The sequence below is a fragment of the Pipra filicauda genome, unplaced genomic scaffold, assembly GCF_003945595.2.
Source record: "Pipra filicauda isolate LSUMZ 115617 unplaced genomic scaffold, ASM394559v2 scaffold73_size2923735_pilon, whole genome shotgun sequence".
Taxonomy (NCBI): Eukaryota; Metazoa; Chordata; class Aves; order Passeriformes; family Pipridae; genus Pipra; species Pipra filicauda.
Window position 1 is genome coordinate 398254 of NW_024104909.1, and position 27105 is coordinate 425358.

General features: G+C 59.1%; 1 protein-coding gene across 1 annotated transcript; it reads left to right on the plus strand.

Moving 5' to 3' along the window:
* Nucleotides 1-736: 736 nt before the first annotated feature.
* Nucleotides 737-26439, plus strand: SRL (sarcalumenin). Its single transcript, XM_039389572.1, has 8 exons — nt 737-797; nt 8572-9498; nt 11256-11354; nt 12317-12412; nt 15914-15949; nt 20579-20695; nt 21362-21595; nt 22769-26439. Exons 1-8 carry the CDS (start codon nt 737-739, stop codon nt 23578-23580), a joined length of 2382 nt encoding a protein of 793 aa, XP_039245506.1. The 3' UTR covers nt 23581-26439.
* Nucleotides 26440-27105: the final 666 nt, after the last annotated feature.

Consider the following 27105-nt stretch of genomic DNA (forward strand, 5'->3'; position numbering starts at 1 on the left):
GCTGGGTCACAGCCCCCCAGAAGTGGCTCCTGCAGTGATGGAGCCCAGTGGCCCCTCTGCTACAGCCAGACTTTGGGGACAGCACTGGCTTTTCCCACAAGCGAGGGTGCCAGGAGCTGGTGACCCTGTGCCTCTGGCTGTGAGGAGGGGACACTGCCCACCGTGCCACGCTGCCAGCACAGTGACAGTGACAGTGGGGGCACTGTCAGGGTGGAAGGGACATGCCTTGCCTATGGGGTGTGTGGCATCGGGTTGTGACCTGTGGTGCCTTGAGGGGACATCAAATCAGCCCAGGACGAGGTGCTTGGGGACACCTCCCTTCGGGGACACTGCAGTGCTGTGCTGCTCAGCACTTCCCCTCCATAAAATCCTGCTCCAGCCCAAAAGGGGCTGCGGGAGCTGAGGCAGCCCAAGGAGCTCCACTACACCACGCCAGCAGGACACTGTGACAGGGACAGTGACCCCACATGGGCAGTGCCACCCCAGGGACCCCACGCCAGGAGGTGTCCTGTGCCATTGCATCCCCGACACGAGCCATTCCCAGCGCTGCAGTCCTGCCGCTGTGCCCCATCCCCGTCCCTGTCCCCATTCCCAGGGAGGGCCCCTGGGAGCGGAAGAACGGCCGCGGCAGCATCTGTGCGGGCAGCTGCCTGCCCTGCCTGCCCTGCCTGCCCTGCCCCGCGCCGACGCCGTATAAATAGAGGCAGCGAGCGTCAGGGAGCTCCTGGCAGCCACCATGAAGGGTCTCAACCTGCTCTGCTGCTGCGTGGCCTCGCTCCTGCTCCTCAGCACCGCAGGTACAGCCACACACCGGCCTGGGGGGCTGCTGGGGGCACCCCCGGGGGCTGGGGGTGCCCGTGGGGCTGTGGGAACTGGCAAGGCTATGGGGTCCCCACAGGGCTGCAGGTGCCCTTGGGGCTGTGGAGACCCCGTGGGACTGTGGGGACCCCACGGGGCTGTGGGGACCTGTGGGGCTCTGGGTGCCCGTGGGGTTATGGGGTCCCCATGGAGCTGTGGGTGCCCATGCAGTTATGGGGTCCCCGTGGGGCTGTGGGTGCCCTTGGAGCTGTGGGCACCCCATGGGGCTTTGGGGAACTCGTGGAGTTGTGGGGTCCTCATGGGGCTGTGGGGACCCCATGGGGCTGAGGGGACCCCATGGGGCTGAGGGTCCCTGCAGGGCTGCGGGTGCCTGTGGGGCTGTAGGGTCCCCATGGGGCTGTTGGTGCCTGTGGGGATCCCATGGGGCTGTGGGTCCCAATGGGACTGTGAGTTCCTGCAGGGCTATGGGGTCCTCACGGGGCTGTGGGTCCCCATAGGGATGCTGGATCCCATGGGGCTGTGGGTCTATGAGGCTGCAGGTGCCCATGGGGCTGGGGGGGTCCCCAAGGAGGCTGTGGGGTCTCCACAGGGCTGCAGGTGCCTGTGCAGGGCTGTGGGTGCCCTGCAGGGTTGCAGGTACCTGTGGGGCTGCAGGTCCAGGTAGAACTGTGGGTGCCTGTGGGGCTGAGGTGCAGATGAGGCTCCGGGGTGCCCGGTGAGCCCAGCCTGTCCCCAAGTGCTGGGAGCAGGGCAGGGCGGCAGGGGTACAGCCGGCTGGGCTTCCTGGCAGCTCTGCCAGGGCTGCAGAGTCACCCCAAAACGTGCTGGGGGGCCAGGGACAGGAGGGGATGGCGGGGGGTGCGGACTGGGGTCCCTCCTATGGAGTCAGGGTGGGCGCACGGGCTGTGCTGCTGCTACCATGCCCTGGGGGCAGTGTCACCTGTGGGTGCCATGGTGGCTTGATTTTGGACTGTGAGGACTTGGGGGGGGGGGGCTGCCAGGGCTCTGGGGATCTCTGATGACCCCGGACCCCCTTCCCCGGGCTGTCCCATCCCCGCTCAGCACCCCGATCCGCGGCCGGGTGTCCCTGGGGCCGCGTGGTGGGGCGGCATCGCCGGTACCCTTGCTTGCCCTTGAGTTAATTTGGGCTGGTTCTCTGCCTGGCCGGGCTCCGGCGGCCGCGCAGCCGGGAGAGGGGGGCGGCTATGTATGGAAACAGCCGTGTAAGGGGACACTGCTCTCCCTGCAGCCCCCCCGGCCGCCCCCCCCGCCCCGCGCCGCCGCAGCCCCGCGCTCGAGCACCCGCAGCTGCCGCCTTCCAGCACCCGGCACCCCCCGCCCCGCCGAGTCCTGGCCTTTTAAGGGCATCTTGGGCCATTCTTGGGAATGAATGGGCTTGGGGGCCAGTGACACACCCCGACAGTGCTGGGGTGACCTCCATGGGGCCACCGGTCAGGCCTGTGGGTGGGGGTTGGAAAGGACCTCTATGGGCATAGCTGGTGGCAGGTGGCACCTCTGGCTGGGCTGGTGGCCCTGTGGGACATCTGGGGGCTGTCACCATGGTGGGTGACCACCAGCCCAGGTCTTGGTTGTGCTGAGGCTGGCATGGCCCTCTCAAAGGAGGCCCCTGGGGTCCCCAAGGGGTGGCTGAAGCCCCCCAAGTCCCCACACTTGGCATCTCCTGCTTATTGAGAGGTCCCATAATTTATTCTGATCCTGTAGGTTTGGAAAAAAGCTGTAAGCAGTGGCACCTGCCCATGGTTCTGCTCCACAGGGACTGGTGGGATCTGCAGGATGAGTTTTGCTTTTCCTTTGGTGCCAAGCCAGGCTCTTGGACCCAGGTCCTTTGGGGTGCAGGAAGTGGCTTGTGGGGGATGTTTCTTCTGTTTCTAGGCCATGTCTTTCCATTCATCCCCTGTTTGGTGAAGAGAAGGGTGGGGGAGTCCAATGGGGAACCAAGGCCTTCACTGAGGCATCATGGCAAGGCGTGGTCCTCGGGATTTAGTGATGCCTGGGGCCACTTGGACCCTGTCACCATTCCCAGAGGCCAGGTGTGGGAACTGCCCTGTGCCTGTGCTCCTACAGTCCCAGTCAAAATGACCCATGGCCCATGTGGCCAGAGCTGGCAAAGCTCCCCAGCATGGCCAGAAGCCCCAGCAGGGACGAGCACCCACTGCAGGTGGCTCATGCTGAGGGCACTCACCCACTGCTCCATCCACTCCTGCCTGCAGGAAGGTCTCCTCCTCCTGCACTCACACCTCGGGCAGAGCTCGGCCATCCCAGGCCGGGTGACCCCTGTGGCCACTGGGAATGGGCCACATGGATGCTGGCAGGGCAGTGCCCAGACACCACGCTTGGCAGCTTTGCCCTGGGGAGCCTTTGGCCCCACAGCCAGCACAGATTTGAGTGGGATGGCAATGCCATCACTGCCTCCAAGCTGAGAGAGGGACTGGGGAAAGCCGTGGCATGATGGTGTCCTCCTGCAAGGCGCTGTGGGGCTGGCACAGACAGCAAGCATGGGCCATCACCCTGGGAGTCCTCATCCCGCCTCAGCCTCATCAGCCGGGTCACCTCGGGATGAGCTCCATCACCACGTCCTCATGGCATCTTGGGCTGTTCCCCATCACCCGGGACATGTCACCTTGGGGTATGTGCCATCTCATGGAATGTGTCACCTTGGGGTGTCCTCCACCGTCTGGAATGTGTCACTTCACGGTGGGCCCCACCTCCCAGGACAGAACATCTTGGGAGTGGGACTGTGGGACCCAGGCACAGTACCCATGGAGACCCCCCACCCTGACCATCCCAGGCCAATGCTGCCCATGATAACCAGCGTCCCCAGAGGTGGGGACAGCTGTGTCCCAGTGACACCCCCCTGGACTCACTCCACTCCCCAGCGTTGGCACAGCCATGGACACCACTGGCGTTGGGTGGCTGCAGTGAGACAAGGGGCTTGGGGTGCATTAGGCACCCATGGTGCTTGTGCCACCTGCACCCCTGTCACACCCCTGGTGCCACACCTGGAGGAGACCCTGGTCCCTGTGGGTGCCCCATCTCACTCCCAAGCTGTTTGGTTGAACAAACCAAAGCAGATGTTGGGCAGGTTGGTTGTGCTGGGACACCCTCTCCATCAGCCACCTTTGCCTCAGTCGAGCAAGAAGGCTCACCTGTGCATGGCCTTGATGGCACAGGGACACCAGCAGGTCTCTGTGAGGTGGCACTGGTCTGGGAGGGCTGTGCTGTGCCCAGGGAAAACGCTCTTTCCACGTTCCCACCGTGTCCCACTCACCGACCCGGGGTGTCAAAACCCCAGCCCGGCAGCAGGTCGGGGTGACCAGATCATTCATGGAATTGCCTGTTCCCTGGGCTCTGCAGGAATAGCAGGGCTCTGCTGGGCTATTTTCAGCCCACAGGGACATTTCCCCTGTAAGTGATAGCTGGAGGAAGCCGTGAGCCCGTGTGCCGGTGGGGGCTGCCGGCGGGGCCGGGGAGGCTCCGGGTGGGCACCCCGAGCCAGGATGGGGTGTTGGCAGTGCCAGCACAGCCCTGGTGCCAGCCAGGCACGTGGGTCAGCCCTCCCCACACATGGGGCACGCCATGGGACAGGGCTCAGAGCTGTGTGACCCTGTCCCTGTGCTGGAGTCCCCCTTGCTGCCGGGTGAGACCCCCAGGGCTGAGTATCCCTGCTTGGCTCCACCAGGCAGTGTCTGCCCAGACATTCCCATGGATTTGAGGATCCTTTGGGAAAACAGGTCATCGTGCATTAGAGTCCAGTTTGGCAAGTCCAAGGGCTGCCCAGGTGACCAAGAATGCTTGGGATGACCCAAAGAGGGATGGGGAGCCTTCCTTCACTGAGGAAGGCTCGCCCTGAGTGCATGGAGCGTGTTCCTCAGGGGACACTCCTGGGATGGGTTGGTGAAGCCTCCCGTTGGTTGGAGGCCAGGGGACAGGCCCAGTGTGACCTCTTGGAAGTCCCTCCTCCATCCCCAGCTGTGCCACAGCATGTCCCTCAGGTCCCTCAGCATTTCCCTGGGCTGCAGACCCTGCAAGGGTTGATGTTCCTCAATGTACAGCGTGACATCTGCCTGTGCCAAAACACCTGATGTTTCTGGGCTGTCTTCTCACCGACAGACCCAGATCTCCTCGGCCAGGAAGCAGCGGGTGCTTCATCTCCCACCTCCCTCGTCTTCCTGCCTTCTGCAAGTCAGGGGTTCAGGGTTCCTTCCAGATCTTTAGGGTGGGGAGACTGGAACAAACACCCCGCAGCATTGATTCCCCATTTTCATCTCTATATTTAGAAAGCTTCAAGCCTGGTTTTAATCCCTTTGGTAGATCCTGGCGAGGTTTTTTTACTATTTTCTAATCAAAATATCATGCAGTTCTATCCAACTCTTTATAGAAATCAAATCAACTTATAACTTTTTTCGACTAAACTTAAAATCTCCTGCACAGATGAGGCCAATTAGTCTGACAAAGCTGTTTCCTAGACCTCTCTCTGCATTGAAAAAACTGGAATATATTTGCTTTATGCTGGTGTTTTGGGATCATGAAGCCTCTGGGACGTGATGATGCGTCTGGGCATCCTGGGTTTTGGGGTGCACAAGGGTCTTGTGTCCTCTGGGCTGCCTGAGCCCTTGTGGGACACTTCCCTCTGAAGGTGTTGGCCTGGCTGGCTCCAAACTGGTGCTGGGCCACAAGCCAGAGGAGCACCAGGGGTTCAATCCCAAGTGGAAGCCATGGGGACCTCACAGAGCCTGGTGGGCAAGGACATCATCATGAAATGGGGTCTGGTGGAAAAGGGGGGGGGATCTGCAGCAGGTCCAGATGGAAAATCCCAGGAAGTCCCAGACTTTGTGCCCAGTCATTCTCCACGAGGTTTCAAAGAGCTTTTTCAGAACAAAGGCAGGGATGGACAGTGCAAGGTCCCCCCAGGATCCCACAGGGAGGATGTGGGGAGTACAGGACTAGCAGGAGCCAGTGGATAATACCCCAGCGCTGCAGGGGCTGGGATCCAGGCAGGGGAAGGGGGCGTGTGAAAAGCCATTCCCTGCCATCACCGGCCCCACGCTCGAGGCTCTGATTTCTGCTAGAGGGGGAGAGTGTCCCTCCAGGGCCACCTGTGCCCATCAGTCCCTCCTCACTGTCCTCCTGGAGGATCCGTTTCGGCACCAGGTCTGTGCCGTTCTGTACGTCCCCGTGCAGGGATGGAGGGGACTCCGTGATGTTCAGCCTCCGGCAGCCATCCCTATCCTTCCCTCATGGGCTTTTCCCGGGTGCAAACAAGCTGTGGCACCCTGTGGCACACAGAGTCCCATTGTGAGCTCTCCATCCCTGCTGTCACTGCCGGGAAAAGGGTCCCCAGGCAGCTGACAGCCCCCCAGGACAAGATTGGGGGTGGCAGGGGCAGTGCAGGACAAGGATCCTCTGGGAGGTCAGGTCCCTGAGGGGAGCAGGGCGAGGGCTCCTCTCCCAAGCCACCCATCTGCTTGGCACAATGCAAGGTGTGAACACAGGGAGCCCCGGTGTCACTTTACACCGTGGCTGTCCCCTCCCGGAGCCCACGGGGGCCCCCAGGGTCGGACGTCACCCTTGGCTGACAGCAGGGTGAGGGGCCGGGGCCAGCGGCCGAGGGGGCTGGGGCTTCACCACTGCTCCTCCTGATCCCCACGTACAGTTGCTGCTGCCCTATTTTTAGCCCCCGGCGGGTGCACGGAGGGTGTTAAGCCCGTAACCTTCGGCCCATTTCACGCTCGTTGCCCGCCCATCTGCAGGTCAGCACAACTCACCCCACCAGGGACTGGGAGACCATGTAGGGGAAACAGGAGGTGCAGAGGGGACAGGGACTTTGTGTAAGACATTGAAGGTCACAGGACAAAAAGCCCATGATCAGCACACTGGCAGGAACATCCCCATCAGAGCGCCTGGGGGATATTTCCCTCTCCCTGCGAGGGATGGCTGGTGGTGGGCACTGGGGTTGCAGTTGCACCTGGCCATGGTGGGTGATGGCCCCTCTGGGTCAGAGGAGACACACAGACTCCAGACAAAGCCCTCAGGACATGCAGGGTCTCCTCTGCCTGGTCCTGCCCCCCTTCTCCACTTTGACCATCACTCCTCTTCCAGCCCTCCAGGTCAGCAGCTGTTTTGGGCCCAAGCTTACAATATCCCCATTCCCATCAGATTAGAGGACCCTCCTGTGACCCAGGCTGGTTCCCAGACCATCAGGGCCAGGCAGGGGCATGTTGGCCCTCAGCCACCCAGGGTTTTGCAGGTCAAACCTAAGATGTTCCCCTTCAAGCAGCGCCTGCAGGGTCCCAGGGGAAGGTGCTGCCTGAAAGACAAGGGCAGGAGGGAGGAGGGAGGAGGGTGGGAGCTGCCCACCACCCATCTTCCTTCCATCTGGGAGCTGAACTGGTAGCCCAGATGCACCTGCAAGCCGTGTGCCAGCAAAGGACAGGGAGGTCAGTGAGGGCAGGGACAGGGTGACCCACGCATCCGGTCTGGGCACGGTGAGGAGCCGTGGCGGCGGCTCTGTCGTGCCAGGGAGCCGAGAGCCGCTGGGAATGCGGGCAGGCTGGGGGCAGCCTGTCCTTCCCAGTGCCCGCTGCTGGCATGGCACGAGCCTCCCAGTGCGACCCGATCCCAGATAACAGCCCCACGGGCACAATGGGGATACAACCACCCACCCAGCATCCCAGCCAGGGCAAACTGGGCTGAGTGCTCTGGGGCTCGCACTGTGCTGCTCCCAGCCCTGAGCCTCCCGTACTCAGCCACTGTGCCCCAGCTTTGCTGAGGTCCCGCTGATGCTCCACTGGACACTGTCCCATGGCTCCTGCATGGACACGGCGTGGGAGCTGGAGCAGAGGGTTCCCTGTGCCCAGCACTGCCCGCTCTCCTCCCGCAGCCTGGGTGGAGACGGTATTTCTTCTTGCCTGGCATCTGCTTGCCAGCTGGTGTACAAAGGAATTACTTTCCTCTGAAATGCTCCCCTGGCACTGGGCGTTTGGGGGGATTATTTAGACTAGCAGCAACTGTTTGTAATGGAGACAGTATAGCCATGATCTTTTATTTTTGGCACCCGTTGACTAATGTTAAATTGCAGTTGGAGCCTATGGAAAATACGGATGGATTCTCCCGGGCCACAGAACAAACTCATTGTGTCCCCGCCAGCGGCACGGCGAGGCAGATGCTTTCCTAGTGAAGGGACACTCACAATAAATAGCTCCCAAGCCCTGCAGCCGGGGTCAGTCCCTGCCTGTGGAAAGGCAGGACCCCGTGCTGGGAAGCCCCTTGTGCCAGGAAGCTCCTTCCTCCTCCTCCCTCTCACCCTGCCACTCACCATGGCTGGTGTGATGCTCTCCTGAGTCAGGGCTGGGGAAGGACCCTTTTAACCTGCCAAGTGCCCACAGCCCCTGTCAGAACTGTTATTTTTACTCCTTTCCCCTGTGTTTTTTTAGGGCTGCTTTGCCACCTTCCCGCAGTGCTTTGTGGTGGGTGGCAGCCCCAGCCAGCACAGCCACAGAGCTCCCTGCCAGCCCGGCTTTGCGCCCCACAAACACATCTTTGCGCCCAACTTCTTGCGACGGGGACAGAAAATTGAGCTGGGACTAGAGAAGGTTTGGGGATGAGTTTAAACCTCTTGGTAACAGCCACAACTCCTCCCTCAGGGCCCCCCGTGCTGGCAGGGGTCGGAGGGTGCCCCGGTAGCCGCGTGCCGGCGCGGGTGAGACTGACCGAGCTGTTCTCATCGTTTAGAGCCGCGCGCCCCCGGCACGGACCACGGTGCTGCCGAAAGCCCCCTGCCAGCCACAGAGCCCCGGCTGGAGGAGAAGGTGGCTGATGGCAGCCCTGAGGAGGAGCAAGACAGTGGCACTGCCAACGCCTCCTTGCCCGGCGCCGCTGAGGAGGGACGTGGAGAGGGGGAGGAAGAACCATCACGGAGCCTGAGCAGGGGCCTGGGGCCAGGGGCCAGCCGGACAGAGGAGACCACCGAGGAGAAGGGCCAGGAGGGACAGAGCCCAGGGGAGGATGCCATGGCAGCACATCACGGAGGGATCCACGGGTCTGGCACACAAGTTGCCAACCATGCCCGGGAGGATGAGGAGCCTGGCATGGAGAAAGGAGGCTCTGAGGAGCAAGGGCAGCCTGGGGAAGAGGAAACAGAGGAGCCAAGAGGAGCGTCTGCTCTGGAGGGGGGAGAAGAAGGGGATGAGCAGAGTTCGGAGGAAGATGATGAGCAAGGAGAGTCTGACAAAGGTCAACACGGGGCGTCTGAGGAAGATGGAGGCAAGGGAGAGTCTGAGGAGGAGGGAGATCCTAAGGAGGAGAAAGAATCTGAGGAAGATGGTGAGAGGTCAGAGAATGAAAGTGAAGAGGGTGACAAGGAAGCAGCCAGCACTTCCGACAAAGAGAGCCATGGCAAACCAGCAGCTGCTGGCATGGGAGAAGCCAGGGGTGGCCCTGCCAGCTGCCATCACCCACCCTGTGAGGACGAAGAAGACCCGCCAGCAGCAGATCCACCAGCAGCAGTGGAAGACCCACCAGCAAAAGAAGACCCCCCAGCAGTGGCAGAAGACCCCCCAGCAGTGGCAGAAGACCCCCCTGCAGACAATCCCCCACTGGCAGAAACAGAGGTCCCCATCACCCCCCCAGCTGCTGCCGAGCCCCAGCACAGCCAGATAGGTTGGAATCTTTTCTTGTGGGTGTGCTCTAGCGGCGAGAGTGACCTCCCATCGACCCCGGTGGAGCTGAGCTTGGCACATTAAACCTCGCCTAGTGCATGGCCCTGTCCTAACGCTTGTGCTTCCCCACCTGCCCCTAACACAGCCGTGGGCAGCCAGGGTGCAGCAGGAGCCCGCAGGTGCCCGTCGTGCGGGCGCTCGGCACAGCAGTACCAAAACTGGCTGATGTTCCCCTCGTTCCACTTTAAGGCCATGATGTCTTCTCAGGGATGTGGACATGGATAAGATTTTTAAGCCCCAGGCCCCTTCCAGCACCCACAGACATCTTAAAGGCTCTTTATTCTCCACCTGCAGAGTCCTCCGGACCCTCAGCTCGGTGCAGGGGCAGGATGCTCCCGGGATGGTGGGTCTCTTCTCCACCAGCTCTTGGCTCATAGGGAAGGTGTGAAGAGCTAATCCAGGCCAATGAGTTATCAATGCGCTGGCCCCGTTCAATCAGTGAAAGGCTAACTAAGGAAAAGGGACACCCCCCACCATGATTTCCTAGAAATACTTGTAGACTTTGGCCCACAGGTTGGGCAGCGACCTTCGGACCCAGCTGAGTCTTTTTTTCTCTTTCATCTACTAACGTGCCAGCTCAAAAAAACTCCCATTTTTCCCAAAAGGCAAGCCCAGTTTGGTCTCTGTGGCTTCACTTGGCAAGTCAAAAGGTCTTCCTCAGCCCAATGCTCTGTAGATGCTCAACACAGTCCCATGGCTTGGTGGTGCCCCCCTTGGCCCTGGTGTCCCCAGCCCTGTCCCCAAACCCCCATTACAGCCCAACCCAGCTCCCCTTACTGAAAAGCTCTTGGAGGCTGTTGGTGTGCCAGCACCTCCATGGTGAGGACACCTCTGTCTCCAAGTTTTGGGGACACTGAGGTGCCTTCCCTGGATGGAGGCAGCTGCTTCATGCTCCCCTCATCTGGGACGGAGCCACAAGGCACAGGGCACCACGCAGAGGGCTCCAGGGTGATATGGAGGCAGAGGTGGGAGAACTGGGAGGGAATGGCCCTGCTGGCAAAGGCGAGGCAGCCAGGACGTGTCAGGCTGGGCCGTCCCCCAGGAGCCAGAGCCAGCCCCAGCCTCGTGAATCCTGGCTCAATGTATACTTTTGGGGGGGAACGGGCAAAGAGAGATGTCAGCGTAGAGTCTGCACTCAAGGCTGAGCCCCCGGGGAGCCACAGCCGCCGGGGGAAGCGCTGGGGCCCGGTCGGGAAGCAGCTGCCACGCACTCGTTCCGCGTCCCAACCCTGGGAGCACCTCCCAGGCACGTCCTTCGCATTCCCCGGGAGCGGCCGGCCCCTCCTCGGAGCCAAGCAGTTGCCCACGATGCTTCCCCCAGCAGGCACAGCCCTGGCAGCCTCCAGGAGCCTGTGCAGCAGGGAAGGCACGTGGCACGTCGAGGGTGACAGCAGCTGCCCCGGTGCACGGCGCACCCGCGGGCTCGGGGGGTGTGTGTACATCCCCACGCCACCGGCTCGGGGTGTGTGTGTACATCCCCACGCCACCAGCTCGGGGGGTGTGTGTACATCCCCACGCCACCAGCTCGGGGTGTGTGTACATCCCCACGCCACCAGCTCAGGGGGTGTGTGTACATCCCCACGCCACCAGCTCGGGGTGTGTGTGCTCCCCACGCCCTCTCCCCGGCGGTCGCTTGCGTGAGCTGCTGTGTGTGTTCTCCCCTCCAGCAGTAACAGGTCTCTCACTTCTCTCCTCCAGAAGAGGTTGAAGATGCCAGCGAGCCCACCAAGCGTGACCGGTCCCACTTGGAGAACACCCTCAAGCTGAACGAGGAAAAACCTGCCGATGATGTCTCAGGTGAGGGAGCCATGCACACCCTGCTCCTTCAGCCCACACCATCCCTGCAGGACAGGCTCCTCACCACCCTGCACTAAGAGCATGGAGGGGATTTTCCTTCCCTAGAGTGTTTTGATTTTAACCTTCCTTCTTCCAGGTCCAGTAATGCCACATCTTCAATAACTGCCCTTTGGCTGCTCTTGGGTTAGCATATTTTAGGTATTTTAAAGACAGTCCCATGGGTGTGCAAGAATTAGGAGGGTAGAGAGGCTGGAAGATGCAGTTGGTGAATCAGACACATCTCTGCCCAGAGAAACCTGGGGCAGCTCATAACAAAGGGCTGGGATTTTTATTCCAATTATTTTTGGGGTTTTGCTACTCTAAGGATTTCTTCTGCAGGCCCCGTGAGTGGTCTGGGCTGGTAAGACAGTGATAAGAGATACTGTAGAAAAAGGTCCTCTTTTTTTTCCAGTGAGTAGTTTAAGGGCCAGGCCAGGGAGCCCTGGCACATTGGTGGAGGGGTTTTTGGGATCGTGGGTGTTGAATGCTAAACAGCACTTAGGAGGGATGTTCCTTCCATCAGCTGCTGGCAGCAGATGGGGACAGTGCCCAGCAGGAAACATTAGCAGGCATCAAAATTGTAGAATCTTAAAATGATTTGGGTTGGGAGAGACCTTGAAGAGCATCCCGTTCCAAACCCTTGCCGTGGGCAGGAATACCTTCCACTAGCCCAGGTTGCTCCAAAGCCTATCCATCCTGGCCTTGGACACTTCCAGGGATGGGGCAGCCACAGCTTCTCTGGGCAAAATGCGTGACTGGGATCAGTTTGGCCAAGATTTCAGCTGTGAGCCAAGTCTCTTGATCCACAGCTGAGCCACCCTCAGGACCTGCAAGGAATGTCCCTCCTGCAGGGAATGCCCCAGGGAGGGACTCCCCCTGGGCCGTGGGGTTTGCCTTTCACCTGCCCATGTGTTCCCCCCCAGGAGTACTGCAGCGGCTGAGGAAGATCTACCACTCCTCCATCAAGCCCCTAGAGCACTCCTACAGATACAATGAGCTGAGGCAGCACGAGATCACAGGTAATGCCACGGGCACTGGGGTCTCCAGCACCACCAGGTCCCTGGGATGCAGATAACAGCGCAGAGAGCAGATCATGGAAAGCCTCAGATAGTGTGTCTTCCTTTGCAGCTTCCCAAGAAGTCCATGCACATGCTGGGCTTAGAGGCCATGCCCTAGTGAACCCAGTGGCGGGGTTTCCTGCATCTGCCTTAGCCCATCTGCTGTCAGGGCCATCTGTGTGGGCTGAGCATTGAGCCCTGCCTGCTCTGGGTCCCCCACCTGCTCAACATCAATGCCCTGTCCCCCTGCCAAGCAGAGATCACGGCCCAACGAAACAGCCTTGGCAAGGAAGCTCAGGACCTCTCAAGGCTGGGGATGAGCCTTCTGGGGGTGGCTGGAGCTGGCATCCTTCCTGATGGGTACAGGACACAGCCATGTGGGCACGGTATCCCTCAAGCTCCACAGCCTTCACTCATCCTGAGCGTTGGAGTTTCCACCCCTTGGCAATCTCAGGCACGTTGGATGGGTGAGCAGGTCCCTGTGGCCCTTGGCATGGTGTGGGCTGAGCCCAGCCACACACGTGTCCCTCCAGAAGAGGAAACCCTGCCCCAAGATGCTCACAAGGTATAAAAAGCTCTTGTGACTACAAGCAGCCTCACTTTCCAAGCACAGAGGGTTCAATCCTAAGTCTGAGGTCCCTGTTCACTGGGGTAGCTCTCCCACGAACCCCTACCCAGCCCCTGTCCTGAGCCAAGGCCAGATGTCCTCTGATCATGCAGGGGATGCTGGAGTCCCTGCTGCTGGTGACCCAGGGCTTCATACCCACATCCACCCCCTGCCAAGGTCCTCAAGCTGTCCTCCATGTCCTGCAGCTCTGTCTGCATCCCCAGCTTTCCAGGCCCAACCACCTGAAGCCACACCCTCTCTCCTGGTGAGGCAGGACCAGGGTACACCCTCCCCACAGATCTGCCTTTTACAGCTGGACTTGCTCCACCAGCACAGAGGTCCTATGTTCAGCTGGACAAACCCCTGGGATACATCCCTGTAGGGCAGAACCCCCGTTTTCCAAGCATCCTCACTGCAGCTCCTAAACCTGGGTCAGACATTCCATAAACAGGCTTGAACACCTCCCTACCCAGCCAACCCATCTCCAGCACGGAGCCAGTGGGGAGCACAGGGAGCCCATGGGGCAGGGACAGGGCTGTACAGTCCTCACCACTAGCCCAGATCCTGTCCCCTCAAGACACAGAGCATGCTGGACATCACCCACCACCCACCCACGGGATTCTGGAAGGAGTGGGTCTCATAGAACACGAGCTGTGCCCTCACCTGCCTTGCTCCATACTGGTGCCAGTGGCTGGGGACCACGACTCCCTTGCCATGTGGGAGAGTAACTGAGGGTCACAGCAACACGTCCTGCTGCAGCCTGACTGTCACCCCACAGCTGCTGGATTGTCCCCTGGCACAGCCAGCACAACACTGCCACATGCCTGGGAAAGGAGCACCAGGAACACAGGGCTGGCATCCCAGCATGCACCCCCACAGCCTGCTCCTGTCTCCATCCTGGAGCTCACCGGTCCAGCAACATCCCAAACTACTCTCCAAGGTGCTCTGGTCCCTGTTGGTGGCGTTTGCTGTCACCTCAACCTGGGACACAGTTTAGGAGGATAATTGGGGTTACACGGGCAGTTGGTGGGCTCTGACCCTCACTTTGCTGTTCACAGCCAGAGGACACAGCCCCCAGCCTCAGTTCCAGCCCTCAGGGCATCCAACCCTGCCCTTCATACATCCCATGCCCAAGGAGCCACCTCCTGCTCCCTTTTGGGGAGGAAGCAGTTGTTTCTCGGGTTCCCGCTGCCTTTCTCCCTCTCAGCTCCTGAGGAAACAACCACTAACCCTTGTGTTTTCCCAGCCCCTCTCAAACCCAGCTCTCGAGCAGGACTCACCTCAGACAGCAGGTTCTGGTGTGCCTCACAGCCTCACCTCAATGCTCCGTGGTCTGTTCCACCTCACCATGAGGAACAGCCACCCCTTGGGCTGACAGTTCTCGGGTCAGCCCCCAGCACACACCCCTGTGCCCTTCACGGCACCATCATGGTGCAGATGCCGCCCCAGTGCTGCCCCAGGGCAGGGCACAGGGATGCTGCCTTGCCTGCAGTCCTTGGCTCAGCTGTGAGACAACCTCACCTCCAAAATATTTCAGTGGCCACCAAACTCCTTGAAGGATCTCTGACAGCCCAGCCATACCCTGGCACCCACAACCCCATCTTGGAAACCTCCAGCTCAGCAGTTTGCCTTTCATACCCACGGATCCAGCTTGTCCCAGTCCCTCATTAGCAGTGTAATTAGAGAAACCTGCGCATTAGTTACAGGGTTGGCCCAGGGAGCCCTCTTGACCTTGCAGGGCAGGTGAGGACGCCCTGGGAGCCCTCTCAGCCCTTCCTCTGCACGGTGCCCCTGTCCTGAGCAGGTTCATTCCGTCACTGGTGTCCCTGCAGGGAGGGAGATGCCCCCACCCCCGTGCCCACCCATAAGAGGGGGGAGGCTGGAGGTTGCAGAGCTGCTGGCTCAGCTGGCTGGGAAGAGTGGGACAGCTGGGAGAGCAGCAAGGCAGGACTGTCACGGAATATGTGTGACCTTTGGAGCTGTAAGCCAATATAGAGGGGTGCCATCGCAGGCACCCTCGCCCCTCCATTACACAGCAGCCTTCCATTTTGTCTCCCTTCCCATCGGCTCTGTTCACAGCAGTGTAATCCAAGGAGCCCCTCTGCTCCCCACAACATGTGAAAACACCCATGGAATTGAGTGTCACCTGTCCTGGGGGAGTTGTGACTGTCACCATCAATTCTGAATTGTCAGGGTGCATCCCAGAGAGCTCCCACACACCCTCTGCTTAAGCCTGGCAGATGCCATCTCCTTCTCCCTGCCTGCCACCCTCCCGCCTCTCTGCTCAGTCATCCCACGTGGATGCAGGCACGCTCCAGCTGGGTCCAACCGTGTGCTTGGAGGGACTGTCCCTAGCTGAGGGTCAGGGAATCTCCCAGTCCGGCAAAGGGAAGCTTGCTGTGAGGTCGTGCCAGGTTGTGGTGCATGCTGGTGGACCTAATTACTGATATGTGCTAATTAGCAAGTGTCCCCCTGTAAGGAATGACCTCCCGGTTGCCATCACCAGCCAGGGGGGTGGGGTACAGATGACCCCAGGACACTTGCCAGGTTGGTGGCTGTCCTAGCCCTGGCTGGCTGGGCTCCGTGTGCTCAGTGAACGCCTCTGGGGAAGGCAATAACCCTCTGAGCAGCACAGGGTTGGGGTGCAGGACACCCCGAGCCACATCCCCGTCGTGCAGGAAGATGAGTTCAGCGCTTATTCTGGGAGCTGCAGGTCGCTCACAGGCTGTAACTCCATCTCTCCTGCTGGGAATGTGGCCGTCAGCTCCCTCCTTCTCCTGGGCCAGACCCAGGCTGCTGCCTCCCTCCTCGGACTCACATTTCCTTTTCTCTCTCCCCGTGTCCCCTGCTAACAGCTTACCCCGGACGCACCCTGGGCTCCTCGGCCACAGGTTGGTATCGCTGCCTGCTCCCTGCATGCTGCCGGCGCTGCCTCAGCTCCCGCTGCCTCCGGCTGTCCCAGGCAGCTGTCTCAGCACAGCCACACTTCCCCGGCACCGAGCAGACCCAGCACCCGCCATGCCGTGGCACTCACTGGGGCCAGTGTTCCCAGCCCTTCCAGAGCCTGGTACCTGTGTCGCTGCACTTGTCCCAGCCTGACTCCACGTCCCAACAGCCCCCTCCTTCCTGAAATTCCCACCTCGCCCAGGCCATTTCCCTCTTGGGTATATTCCTCTGTATATTCCTCTGGCCATGGCAGTTCGTGGTGGTCCTATGGGAATGGCTGAGGGAGCTGGGGGGGCTCATCCTGGAGAAAAGGAGGCTCGGAGGGACCTTCTGGCTCTGCAACTCCCTGACAAGATGGGGGAGCCAGGTGGGGGTCGGGCTCTGCTCCCAGGGAACAAGGGACAGAACAAGAAGAAATGGCCTCAAGCTGTGCCAGGCGAGGTTTAGATTGGATATTTGGGAAAATTTCTTCACTGGAAGGGTGGTCAGGCTCTGCCCAGGGCAGAGGTGGAGTCCCCATCCCTGGAGGGATTTAAAAGCCATGTGGATGTGGAACTTGGGGACATGGTTTAGTGGTGGCCTTGGCAGTGCTGGGGTAGTAGTTGGACTTGATAATCCTAGAGGTCTTTTCCAATCTAAACAATTCCATGATTCTATGGGTTGGACTTACAGGTTGATCTCTCATCCATTGCATAACTGGAGGAGCCCAGCCAGTAGCCCACACTATACTGGGGACCTCTTCCTACCCTTCATCTTCCTGCACACAGAAACTTTTGTGAGTGTCCACCCTTGATCCCTCCTGGCTGCAGTTTAAGCTGCAGCTGTCCCAGTAACTCGGGCTGGCCCCTGCCCGGCAGCCTCAGCCCCCCTGAGCTGGCTCCTCTCCCTGCCTGTCCTGCTCTGGGTGTGCTGGAGAAGCAGGAGATGGGAGACTGTCCAAGAAATGCCAACTAACACCCAGCCCTTCCCCGGGTCCCCGTGCTGCACCACGGGGACAATGTCCCTGCTGAGATACAAGCAGGGGAATCCCATCTTCTGTCCTTCCTGTCCTGCCCCACAGCCACGCTGCCAGACCCTGCTGAACTGGGCTCCTTTGGACACGGATACAGCTCTGGCAGAGCTCTGCCAGGGCCTGGAGAGCCTCTGGCTCCCTGTTGTGCCAGTGTGCCAGCAGCAGAGAGGGCTGTAGGTATTTATAGCATATTCCAATAGCTGCCTTATCTGCATCTCTGGTTCGGGCACTTGCAGGTTGCCTGGGTGGGTGTGGGCACTGGGGGGGCACAGTGTGGAGGAGGCACAGGCCATCTGCAGCCACACTGGCTCATCCCTCCATCGGTGGGCACACGTGTCTTGAGGATACTCATGGATTTTGAAGCTTTGGGAGTGAGCTGGCCAGCCCTCCAAGGGCTGCTGGATCTGTGCCATGGGCAGGGTGGCTGCTGGTGTATGTGGTTCAAGGATGGGGTGGCAGCGTGGGTGATGCTGGGAGAGTCTCTCCAGGTGTTTCAGCCTTCCTGGGTGGTTTGAGAACAGAGAAGACCTTTGTGTCTGTGGCTCAGTCTCAACCAGGAGAGGAAGGAGGTTTTGCCAGGTCCTCTGCTTTGCCCAGAATCCTCAGGACAGACTTGCACGTGGGGGGTGAGCTGGCACCAGGCCCTTCTGCTGGGCTTGAGGACAAGCAGAGAGAACATCTGGCCCAGTGTTAATCATAGAACCATGGAATGGCTTAGGTTAGAAGGGACCTTAAAGATATATCATTCCACCCCCTGCCACGGGCAGGGACACCTTCCACCAGCCCAGGTTGCTCCAAGCCCCGTCCAACCTGGCCTTGGACACTTCCAGGGATGGGGCAGCCACAGCTTCTCTGGGCAACCTGTGCCAGGGCCTCCCCACCCTCCCAGCCAAGAATTCCTTCCCAATGTCCCATCTAACCTTGCCCCTGTCAGTGGGAAGCCATTCCCCCTTGTCCTGTCACTCCAGGCCCTTGTCCAAAATCCCTCTCCAGCTCTCCTGGAGCCCCTTTAGTCACTGGAAGGGGCTCTAAGCCATCTAGTCTCCTGCCCCAGAACAGCAACACTCCTAACAAAGGGCAGCCTGGCATTGCCACAGGAAAAAACCTCCCAGAAAGCCACTGCTCTAGGAAAGAAAAGCTACCTGGGCATGCAAATCGAAATTGCAATTTTCTGCAACCCCCAGAGCTGAGCAGCCCAAGCAGACACAGGCTCTGCGGGGGGATGAGCTGGAGGCTCGTCTGAGCTTGAGCTGGGAGCGAGCAGCCACAGGGTGGCTGGAGAGAGCCGCCGTGCTGGAGCTGCCGCCGTCCCAGCACAGCCTCCGGCGAGCTCTGGCTCTTTTCCACTGTCCGGACCATCAAGGTGACCCAAATTGCTGCTGACAGACGCGGCACGAGGACATAGCAGGGACAGATGCCAGGCCGACACCCTCCCGGGTGGGAGATGCTCCCTGCTCTCGCAGACTCTGGGCAGCAGCAGGAGAATCCACACATGGCCCCCTGTCCTGGGAGCTGCTGCGCTCCCTGCAGAGCTGCAAGGACCCAGTGCCTGGCACTGCCCACACGGCCCACGGGGGTAGAGGTGGGCTCCTCAAGCTGAGGGTGACCTGGCAGAGGGGCTGCCCCTTGGCAGAGGGGTGGACGTGCAGCGGAGCCGGAGTTCACGGGTGCCCACGTTCACACAGCCACACCTGGCCAGGGACGTGTTATGAAAGAGCACACGGGGACCCACCCCAAACCTCTGGCACAACATCACAGGGGAATAATAATAATACTAACAACCATCTGAAACCCGATTACAGCTGGCAAGCAAGCAGAGCAGCGGCGACAGAGAGGCAAAGGAATGATTAATAATGAAAGTCTGAGGTTTCAACATTTGGTTTGGTCCTGTGTGAGATGACAAGGTTGGATCCCCGTGGCTTGCAGGCAGGGAGCGGGCAGCAGAAAAGGCCGTCCATCCCCTGCTTTGGAGGTGCTGCCCTGCTTTGGGGTGGAGGGCTGAGCTGCATGGATGCAGCAGTGCCCTGTGGAGAGATGTCCCCAGCCCATTCCCTTGCCTGGTGGTGACATGGTGGGTCTGCGATGGGCAGGAGGGCAGGAGGAGACCGGAACACTCTGCCCAGCTCCTGTGCCCATGGTCAGATGGGTTCAGTGTGGAGCTGCCATGCAGTGCCCTCCAGCGCCTTCGGGGCAGGAGTTCAGCACCATGGGGACTTTGTGGCTTCCCCCATGTTGAAGATGGATCCCTGGCTTTACGGAAAGCTGCTGGCTCCTGTGTGGGTAGCAGCCATGGAGGAGCAGGGTCTCTCAGCTACCTTAGGCATAGGGATGAAGAGAAGGTGCCGAGGGCAGCACAGCTCAAGGGCATCTCCTTGTCTTGGGTCACGGTGGAAGGCTCAGCTCTGGTTGAGACAGCAGCTCCCAGCCCCTCTGGTGTCATCCAGCCCATCGTCTGGCTGGAGTCCTGCTGGCAGCAATGGGATGGACCCTCCCCCATCCTGAGTGTAGGATGGGGTTGGTTCCCACCAATGGGAACTCACTCACCCAGTTTTTACTTCCATTCCTGGCCTGATTTGGACCTGAACCGACCATCAGTCTCCTGGCTATCCTGGGCACAGCTCGGGGGCTGGCACGGGCTGGGGCCTCCTCTGGCTCTGCTGACTGCCTGCTCAGTGTCCTGGGGGCTGGGGGGGCTGGGCACTGTGGTCACAGGCTGATTGCAAGAGTCCCATTTGAGCAGGGATTGCTCCTGGGGGGGCACTGGCTGTGTGTGTCCAGGGACCTCCGTGCTCCTGGACACATGGCATGGCATGAGGACAGGTCTTTGTGGGCACATCACCAGCCTCCTGGGGAAAACTGCTGAACTTGAAGAGTCTGGGATAGGGGCTATAATTCACTCTCCTCCTGTCTTTCCCCCAAGCCCAAAGTGGAGCTGTTTGCCAGGCCTGCCCTCCCCACATCCAGCTGGAGCCTCACACCCGGCTCACACCCAGTGTGACCTCCTGTTTGGCCAGCGGGTTGGGAGCCACGGCCCGGGGGCAGATCCCTGTGAGGATACGGAAGAAAGGCTTGCAGGCAGCTGACACCAGGCTTGCACCGCGCTTACCAAGCCCCGAAGCTCCTGAAACCACAGCAGCTCCCTCTGCACGAGGTGCTCTCCTGGCTCAGGCATGGCCTCCTCCTCGGCACGTCCCGTGCTTTGCGGCGGCTGCCTTCGAACAACACCCCCCACCCCGCAGCCAGCCCCAGACTCACCCCGGCTAAACCAGGACTGGACCGAGACGAGGTTTAAAAGACCTTCCAGTCCTCCGTAGTAGAAAGGCCAAACCTGGGGAACGCCAGGCAGCGAGGTGGGCTCTGCCGCAGAGCACGGGGACGTCCCGGGGCCGGCGCTGGGCAGTGCCTTGGCTGGTGAATGGCTGGTGGCCCCCGAGGGCCGGCTGTTGCCCCGGCAGCACCACCGCGCTGCTCGGATGGGATGCTCGTTACCGCCGGGAGTTAATGGCACGGCGGCGGCGGCTATTGTTCCTTCACTTCCTCTTGTTATTTCCCCTCTCCGCAGATGGGGAGATCACTTCCAAGCCTATGGTGCTATTCCTGGGACCGTGGAGTGTCGGCAAATCCTCCATGATAAACTACCTCCTGGGGCTGGACAACACTCCCTACCAGCTGTACACAGGTACCACAGTCACCGCTCTGCATTTCCACACCTTGTGGTCAACAGTTCCCAGCCACGTGCCTTTGATCCCCCTTGTCACAGCAGGGAGGTTGGGATCTGGCTGCGGTGCCATCACAGAGAGAGGTTCCCCGTCACAGCCCAGGGCCTGTCCCACTCCCCAGGGTGGAGGAAGGTGTCTCTCCCACAGCATCCTCAGGGATGAGGCTCCCAACCCCTACAGCAGCAGTCACATCACAAAGGCAACTTGCCTTTTTCTTCCCACCATCCCTCCTCACATGGAGCCAGATAATTCACCCTCCCACGAGAAAAGTCATTCCCCTCCTCCCTGCTCCCACAGATGTCCTCTCACAGCCGAGAGCAGATGCCCGTGGCCACCTCAGCACTGAGGTAACGAGGCTCCTGGGAGGTGGTTTCCCAGGGCACCTTATGCAGTCAGGCCATTTCCAGAGCAACCAGCCCCCACAGAAAACAGAAAAGCCCCACTGGCATTTTCCCAAGAAGTTTGGGCAGGAATTTCACAGTCCTGCTACTTGCCCTGCCCCGTCTCTTGGAAAGCACACAATGCTCCTGATGTTTGTGATGCTCCCAGTCTCAGGCCAGCCCTGCTGAGTCCATAACCTTGGCGTGGATTTCACACCTCTTGCTGCTCCTCTCGTTGTTGCACAGGGGCAGAACCCACCACCTCCGAGTTCACTGTCATCATGCACGGCCCCAAGCTGAAGACCATCGAGGGCATCGTGATGGCTGCTGACAGCGCCCGATCCTTCTCGCCCCTGGAGAAGTTTGGGCAGAACTTTTTGGAGAAGCTGATAGGGATCGAGGTGCCCCACAAACTGCTGGAGCGAGTCACCTTCGTGGACACCCCGGGCATCATCGAAAACCGCAAGCAGCAAGAACGAGGTGGGGGTTCACTGGGTTCACCTGGGGGACCCCAGAAAAGATGCCATAATGATCTGAGGTGACAAAGGTGGCTGAAGCACAATGGGGAAGAGCCCTGGGCCACAAAAGGGGTCTTGCACTGGAGGGAATGGTGACGTTTGTACGCCCATGGCTGTGGCAGCAGCAGTTCAGACCTGGGGAACATACACAGAGCAGACATTTCTGCTGTTATTTCTTCAGAACTCCTTGGGCTGCTGATTGTCCACCTCAGCTGACCGGTTAATGCCCTGTTTGTCACCCTTGGAGCCAGGTTTGGCCAATGGCTGGTGCTCCAGAGGAGCCCAGACAAGCACCAGTCTGTTCCCAGAGCACCTGGGGTGCCAGGACAGATCAGCAGTGCTCCTTGACCTGGATATCTGCAATGATGTGGCTGATGAGCGTGTCCAGAGAAGGGAACAGAGCTGGGGAAGGGTCTGAAGTGCAAGTCTGATGAGGAGCAGCTGGTGGAGCTGGGGGGGTTCAACCTGGAGAAAAGGAGGCTCAGGGGGGACCTTCTTGCTCCGCAGCCCTCTGACAGGAGGGGGGAGCCAGGTGGAGATCAGGCTCTGCTCCCAGGGAACAAGGGACAGGACAATGGCCTCAAGTTGTGCCAGGGGAGGTTTAGGTTGGCTATTTGGGAAAATTTCTTCGCTGAAGGGGTGGTCAGGCACTGGCACAGGCTGCCCAGGGTGGTGGCATAGTTACCACCCTTGGAGGGATTTAAAAGTTATGTGAATGTGGCACTTGGGGACATGGTTTAGTGGTGGCCTTGGCAGCGCTGGGGGAATGGCTGGACTTGATGATCTCAGAGAGCTTTTCCAGTCTTAAGGATTCTGTGATCCTGTGATTCAATATCTGCTCACAGGAGCAGCAGGAACCTGTGGCCTACAGTAGGGAGAAAGATTTCAAGGGGGAGCTGAGGGAGACAGGTAGTCACAGCCTCAGACATCCAGAGATGGATTTTTACATCTCTGAAGTGTTTTAGCACATGAGAAACAGTTTCTAGGCTGCAGGGGAAGTCCGCTGTGCCTCACACCCCATCCAACCTGAATGAGGCACAAGGCACGACAGGCTCAAGGTTTATCTGTCTCCTGATGAAGGGACTCACCCTGTGCCGGTCACTACTGCTGGATTTCTCTCTTTCCTCTCCTAAAGGTTACCCGTTCAACGACGTGTGCCAGTGGTTCATTGACAGAGCCGATCTCATCTTCGTTGTCTTTGACCCCACGAAGCTGGACGTGGGCTTGGAGCTGGAGATGCTGTTTCGCCAGCTGAAGGGCCGCGAGTCTCAGATCCGAATCATCTTGAACAAAGCCGACAGCCTGGCCACCCAGGAGCTGATGAGAGTCTACGGCGCCTTATTCTGGAGCCTGGCTCCTCTCATCAACGTCACAGAGCCACCCAGGGTGTACGTTAGCTCCTTCTGGCCCCACGACTACCACCCGGAAACCCACAGAGACCTGTTCCTCAAGGAAGAGATATCGCTCCTGGAGGATCTCAACCAGGTGATTGAGAACAGGATGGAAAACAAGATCGCCTTCATCCGCCAGCACGCCATCCGGGTGCGCATCCACGCCCTCCTGGTCGATCGCTACCTACAGACCTACAAGGACAAAATGACCTTCTTTAGCGATGGAGAACTGGTGTTCAGGGACATTGTGGAAGATCCTGACAGGTACTTTATCTTTAAGTCCATTCTGGCAAAGACCAATGTCAGCAAATTTGACCTCCCCAACCGTGAGGCTTACAAGGACTTCTTTGGCATCAACCCCATCACCAGTTTTAAGCTGCTGTCTCAGCAGTGTTCCTACATGGGAGGGTGTTTCCTGGAGAAGATTGAGAAGGCCATCACCCGCGAACTTCCCGATCTCTTGGGAAGCATCGGCTTGGGGAAGAAGCCCAACGTCCTCTCCTGCGACGTCACCGGCTGTGGTGAAACCCCAAAGAATCGCTACAGGAAACCCTAAGGTGATCCATAACCCAACTGTCCACATGTTCCTACTGGTGAATGAGCTTATGTCTTATCTGTCCAAAAAGCCATGGTTTGTTAACCCTTTGAGTGCCGCGCTGGCAAAGGCTGCCGTACGATGAGGACTTTGAGTCGTTGACCTCGATGGCAGGGGAAGATGGGTGGGCATAAGAAAGAGAATAAAAACTGTGAATTCCTGACATTTTACCTTTGTTCTTTCGAGTAGAAGGCAATGTTTAAGCTGTAAGTATGAGCAATGCACAGGGAGCTAGAACAGCAGCTGCTTTTCCACTGATGCCAAGAGTGCGTGAAGAGGAATTTCAACCTCTGCATCCCTGAAGACACGAGGGAGCGAGCACGAGGGCACGGCATGAGAGCACAGGGGAGAGCAGTGACACACTAACCCAGGCACCACCGGGAGCCCCAGGACAAAGTGCTGCTCAAGGAAAGAGAGGCCAGGACCCAGCTGTGGTTTTCTCGCACAAACACGCTACAAATCTCGGCAAATATTGATCCTGTTTTTCTTTCCAAGACTTCTAGGTCACCTGGTGAGTTCTCCTTCCATTTAACAGCTGAGTTGATCCTCTGCAGCCTTCACCTGGGCGTTCACCTTAAGGAGGGGCGTTTGCAGGGGTGTTTTTAGCTCCAGACAAGTAACCATGATGGGATTTGGAAGTCCATGTCAGAGGAGGAAGTGGGTTGGAAAGGAGTGGCCAGCACTTGCTGAGCTGTGCTGGAGGAGGAGCAGATGGTCCCACAAGGAGCTGTGAGCAGGGTTTTATTCCCCTGTGTCAGCACAGGAGAGGGCACTTTGTGCCTGTGAGTGTCATTAACTCAAAATCCACGCTGGCAAGTCCTACCTGCGGACCAGCAGGGCTCTGAGGGTGAGGATTTGGCAGTTTGACCTTGTTCAAGTCTATGCTGATGATTTTTCAGTCAGACTCCCATGTTTTTGTGCTCCACAGAGGGAGGCAGGAACAGGGGGTCACTAGCTGTGAAGTGAAAAAGGTCACATCCCTTTTGCCCACCTGCTGCTCTGCTCTCCCCAGGACAGTCCAGGCAGGTTTCTGGGGCTTGTTTTCCAAACTCCTCCCATTTTAGCCATTTGTTGGCTCATTTCTGAGCATCGCTGCTCAGTCCTGAAGGAGTATTGCTTTGGAAGCACCCGAGCAGGGTGAGGTTCCCCATGGACAGCTGACCTTGAAACCTGGCCCTCATGGACAGCACAGCTGGCTGCTGACCCGAGCCCAAACCAACCAGGAGGTAGATTTTTTTGTCCTGGATGGAGACTGGCACCTTCAAGCCCACCCTGGACCTGCTGAACATCCTTTGTCCTTCCTCCTGCCAAACGTCCATGGTGAAACCTCTGGAGCAGAAGGACTTACCTTTGATAAGAAACAAGAGGACATGGAGGTGCTGGCTGAGGCAAGAAAAAGGCAAAAGGAATGAAAGAGGGAAAGAGAAAGCTGGAAATGGAAGGCTGTGTTGTGATGGGAAGGGTGTGAAGGGCAGCACCCCACATCTCCATGTGTGCAGCGGGATGTGAGCTAAGGCAGGAGAACTGTGGGAGCTCCACATTCCCCACGTGCTGCGAAGAAAAGGTCCCCTTGAGTCCAGGTGAGTTTGGGGGGACGCTGCCCCAGGGACTTCCACACTCCTGACCTCTGCTTTGAGGTAGGACTTTACATTTGAACTAATAAAGCCAAGATCCAGATCTACGTCCAAGCACGGGAAGGGACACGGCTCAGGCAGAGGGATTTTGCCTGCAGTGCAGAGGGACTGGAGGTGCAAGGGAAGGCGAGCAGGATGTCAGAGAGAGCAGCAGCCAGAGCAGCCTGGAGAGAAATGATGTGCTCATGAGTCAGTGCATGAGCTCAAAGTGCTGTTTCAAACCTGCCCAAGCGCTGCTGCCCCTCCACTGCCGTTCCTTCTTTCTTGTACATGATCCCGTTGCTCATCGGTGTCCCTCTCTGTCTCACTGCTCACTCTCCTCCACTCGGCTGGTCTGCATGGTTTTCTCAAGAGGTAATGGAATTGAAACACTGACAGAAACAGGCTAATGCTGCCACTGTTCCTGCTGTTGCACTGTGTGTCACTGTCACATTGAGCAAAGGCCATCAAACATTTCTATTTGCGAGGTTTGTATCGCACCATCTCTGTCCTTGTCGCCCTGTCCCCCTAAAGCCCGTGGGGTAGCCAGGGAAAGGCCCCCCACCCCACAAGGAGGATTGCCCCTGAAGGCACTGTTGCTCTGTTCTCAGGCTGTTCCCATTGTTCCCCCCATCCTTTCTCTGGTTTCCTTTTCTCTTGCTTTATTTTCCAGCCCTCATCGCCTCTTCTCCTCCCTTCCTCTGCCCTTCGGCACCTGCATGCCCCGTGCAAAACCCTGTGCCCACGTCTTGGATGTGGCTCCTCTGTGACAGCAAAAACCTTTTTCCCCCTCTGGTGTGCTTGGGTTCTCTTTCTGAATCAGTGGCTTCAGCAGTGGTGGTCTGTTCCCTGCTCCCCGCCACGCACGATGACTCTGCTCCGTGCTGGCTCGGGGAGATGACACCACTGCGATGCTTCCTCTCCCGTGGCTCCAAGTGGCTGTCAGTCCCAAGAGGATTGCAGTTCCCAGCCCAGCTCTTGCTGAGCTTTCTTAGGAGATCTCTGGGAATGTGGGAGTGGAAATGGGGAGCAAGGAGGCCTTTTCATTCTGCGAAGAAACCCCAAGCACCCACAGCACTGGAGCGGTGAGCGTCTCACCCAAGAGCACTGCGGGAGGGAGGGAGCTGGAACACAGGCCTGTGTAGATGCCCATGATCGTGTGCATTGGGATAAAACTGTCAGCTTGAACATCAGCCTGTCTAATAAAACCTGGTATTTTCCAAACACATTCCCTGGAGATGCTTGTTTTTTTTTCTCCTGCTGGTGTGGGAGTGAGCGCCAAGGCTGGGGAGGCTGAGGGGGTGCAGCTGCAGGGAGCAAGGCAGGAAGTCCCATCTCCTTCCCTGAACCCCAGCCTTATCCCCATCCCTCGCACGGGATCTGCCAGCCATGCCTCAGTCATTTGGCTGCTTTTCCAACCTGGCTTCCTGTGCCTTAGGCCCAACAGGCAAAGCAAACCCCAGCTCCTTTGCTTTGTGCCTCAGGGCAGAGTGATCCTCCCTGGTGAGTCAGATCCTTGCTCCAATCCGCCCCAGGAGGTGCTGGCTGGGGACCAGGGCAGAAGGAAGGGGTCAGGGACCATGAAGGGAAACAGAGGATGGGGTCCACAGCAGAGGACAGGGGTTGGGGACCATGGAGGAAGGCAGGGATTTGGGGATCATGAAGGAGGGTAGGGGGTTGGGGACCCTGGGGGAGGACAAGAGGTCGTGGAGCATGGAGGAGGACAGGGACTTGGGGACCATGGAAGAGGGCAGGGATTTGGGGACCATGGAGGAGGGCAGGGGTGGGGGACCACAGAGAACAGCAGGGGCTCTCACCAACCACCCAGCGAGGGGCAGAGGGAGGGACCCTCCCACCGGCAACTGGGGCTCAT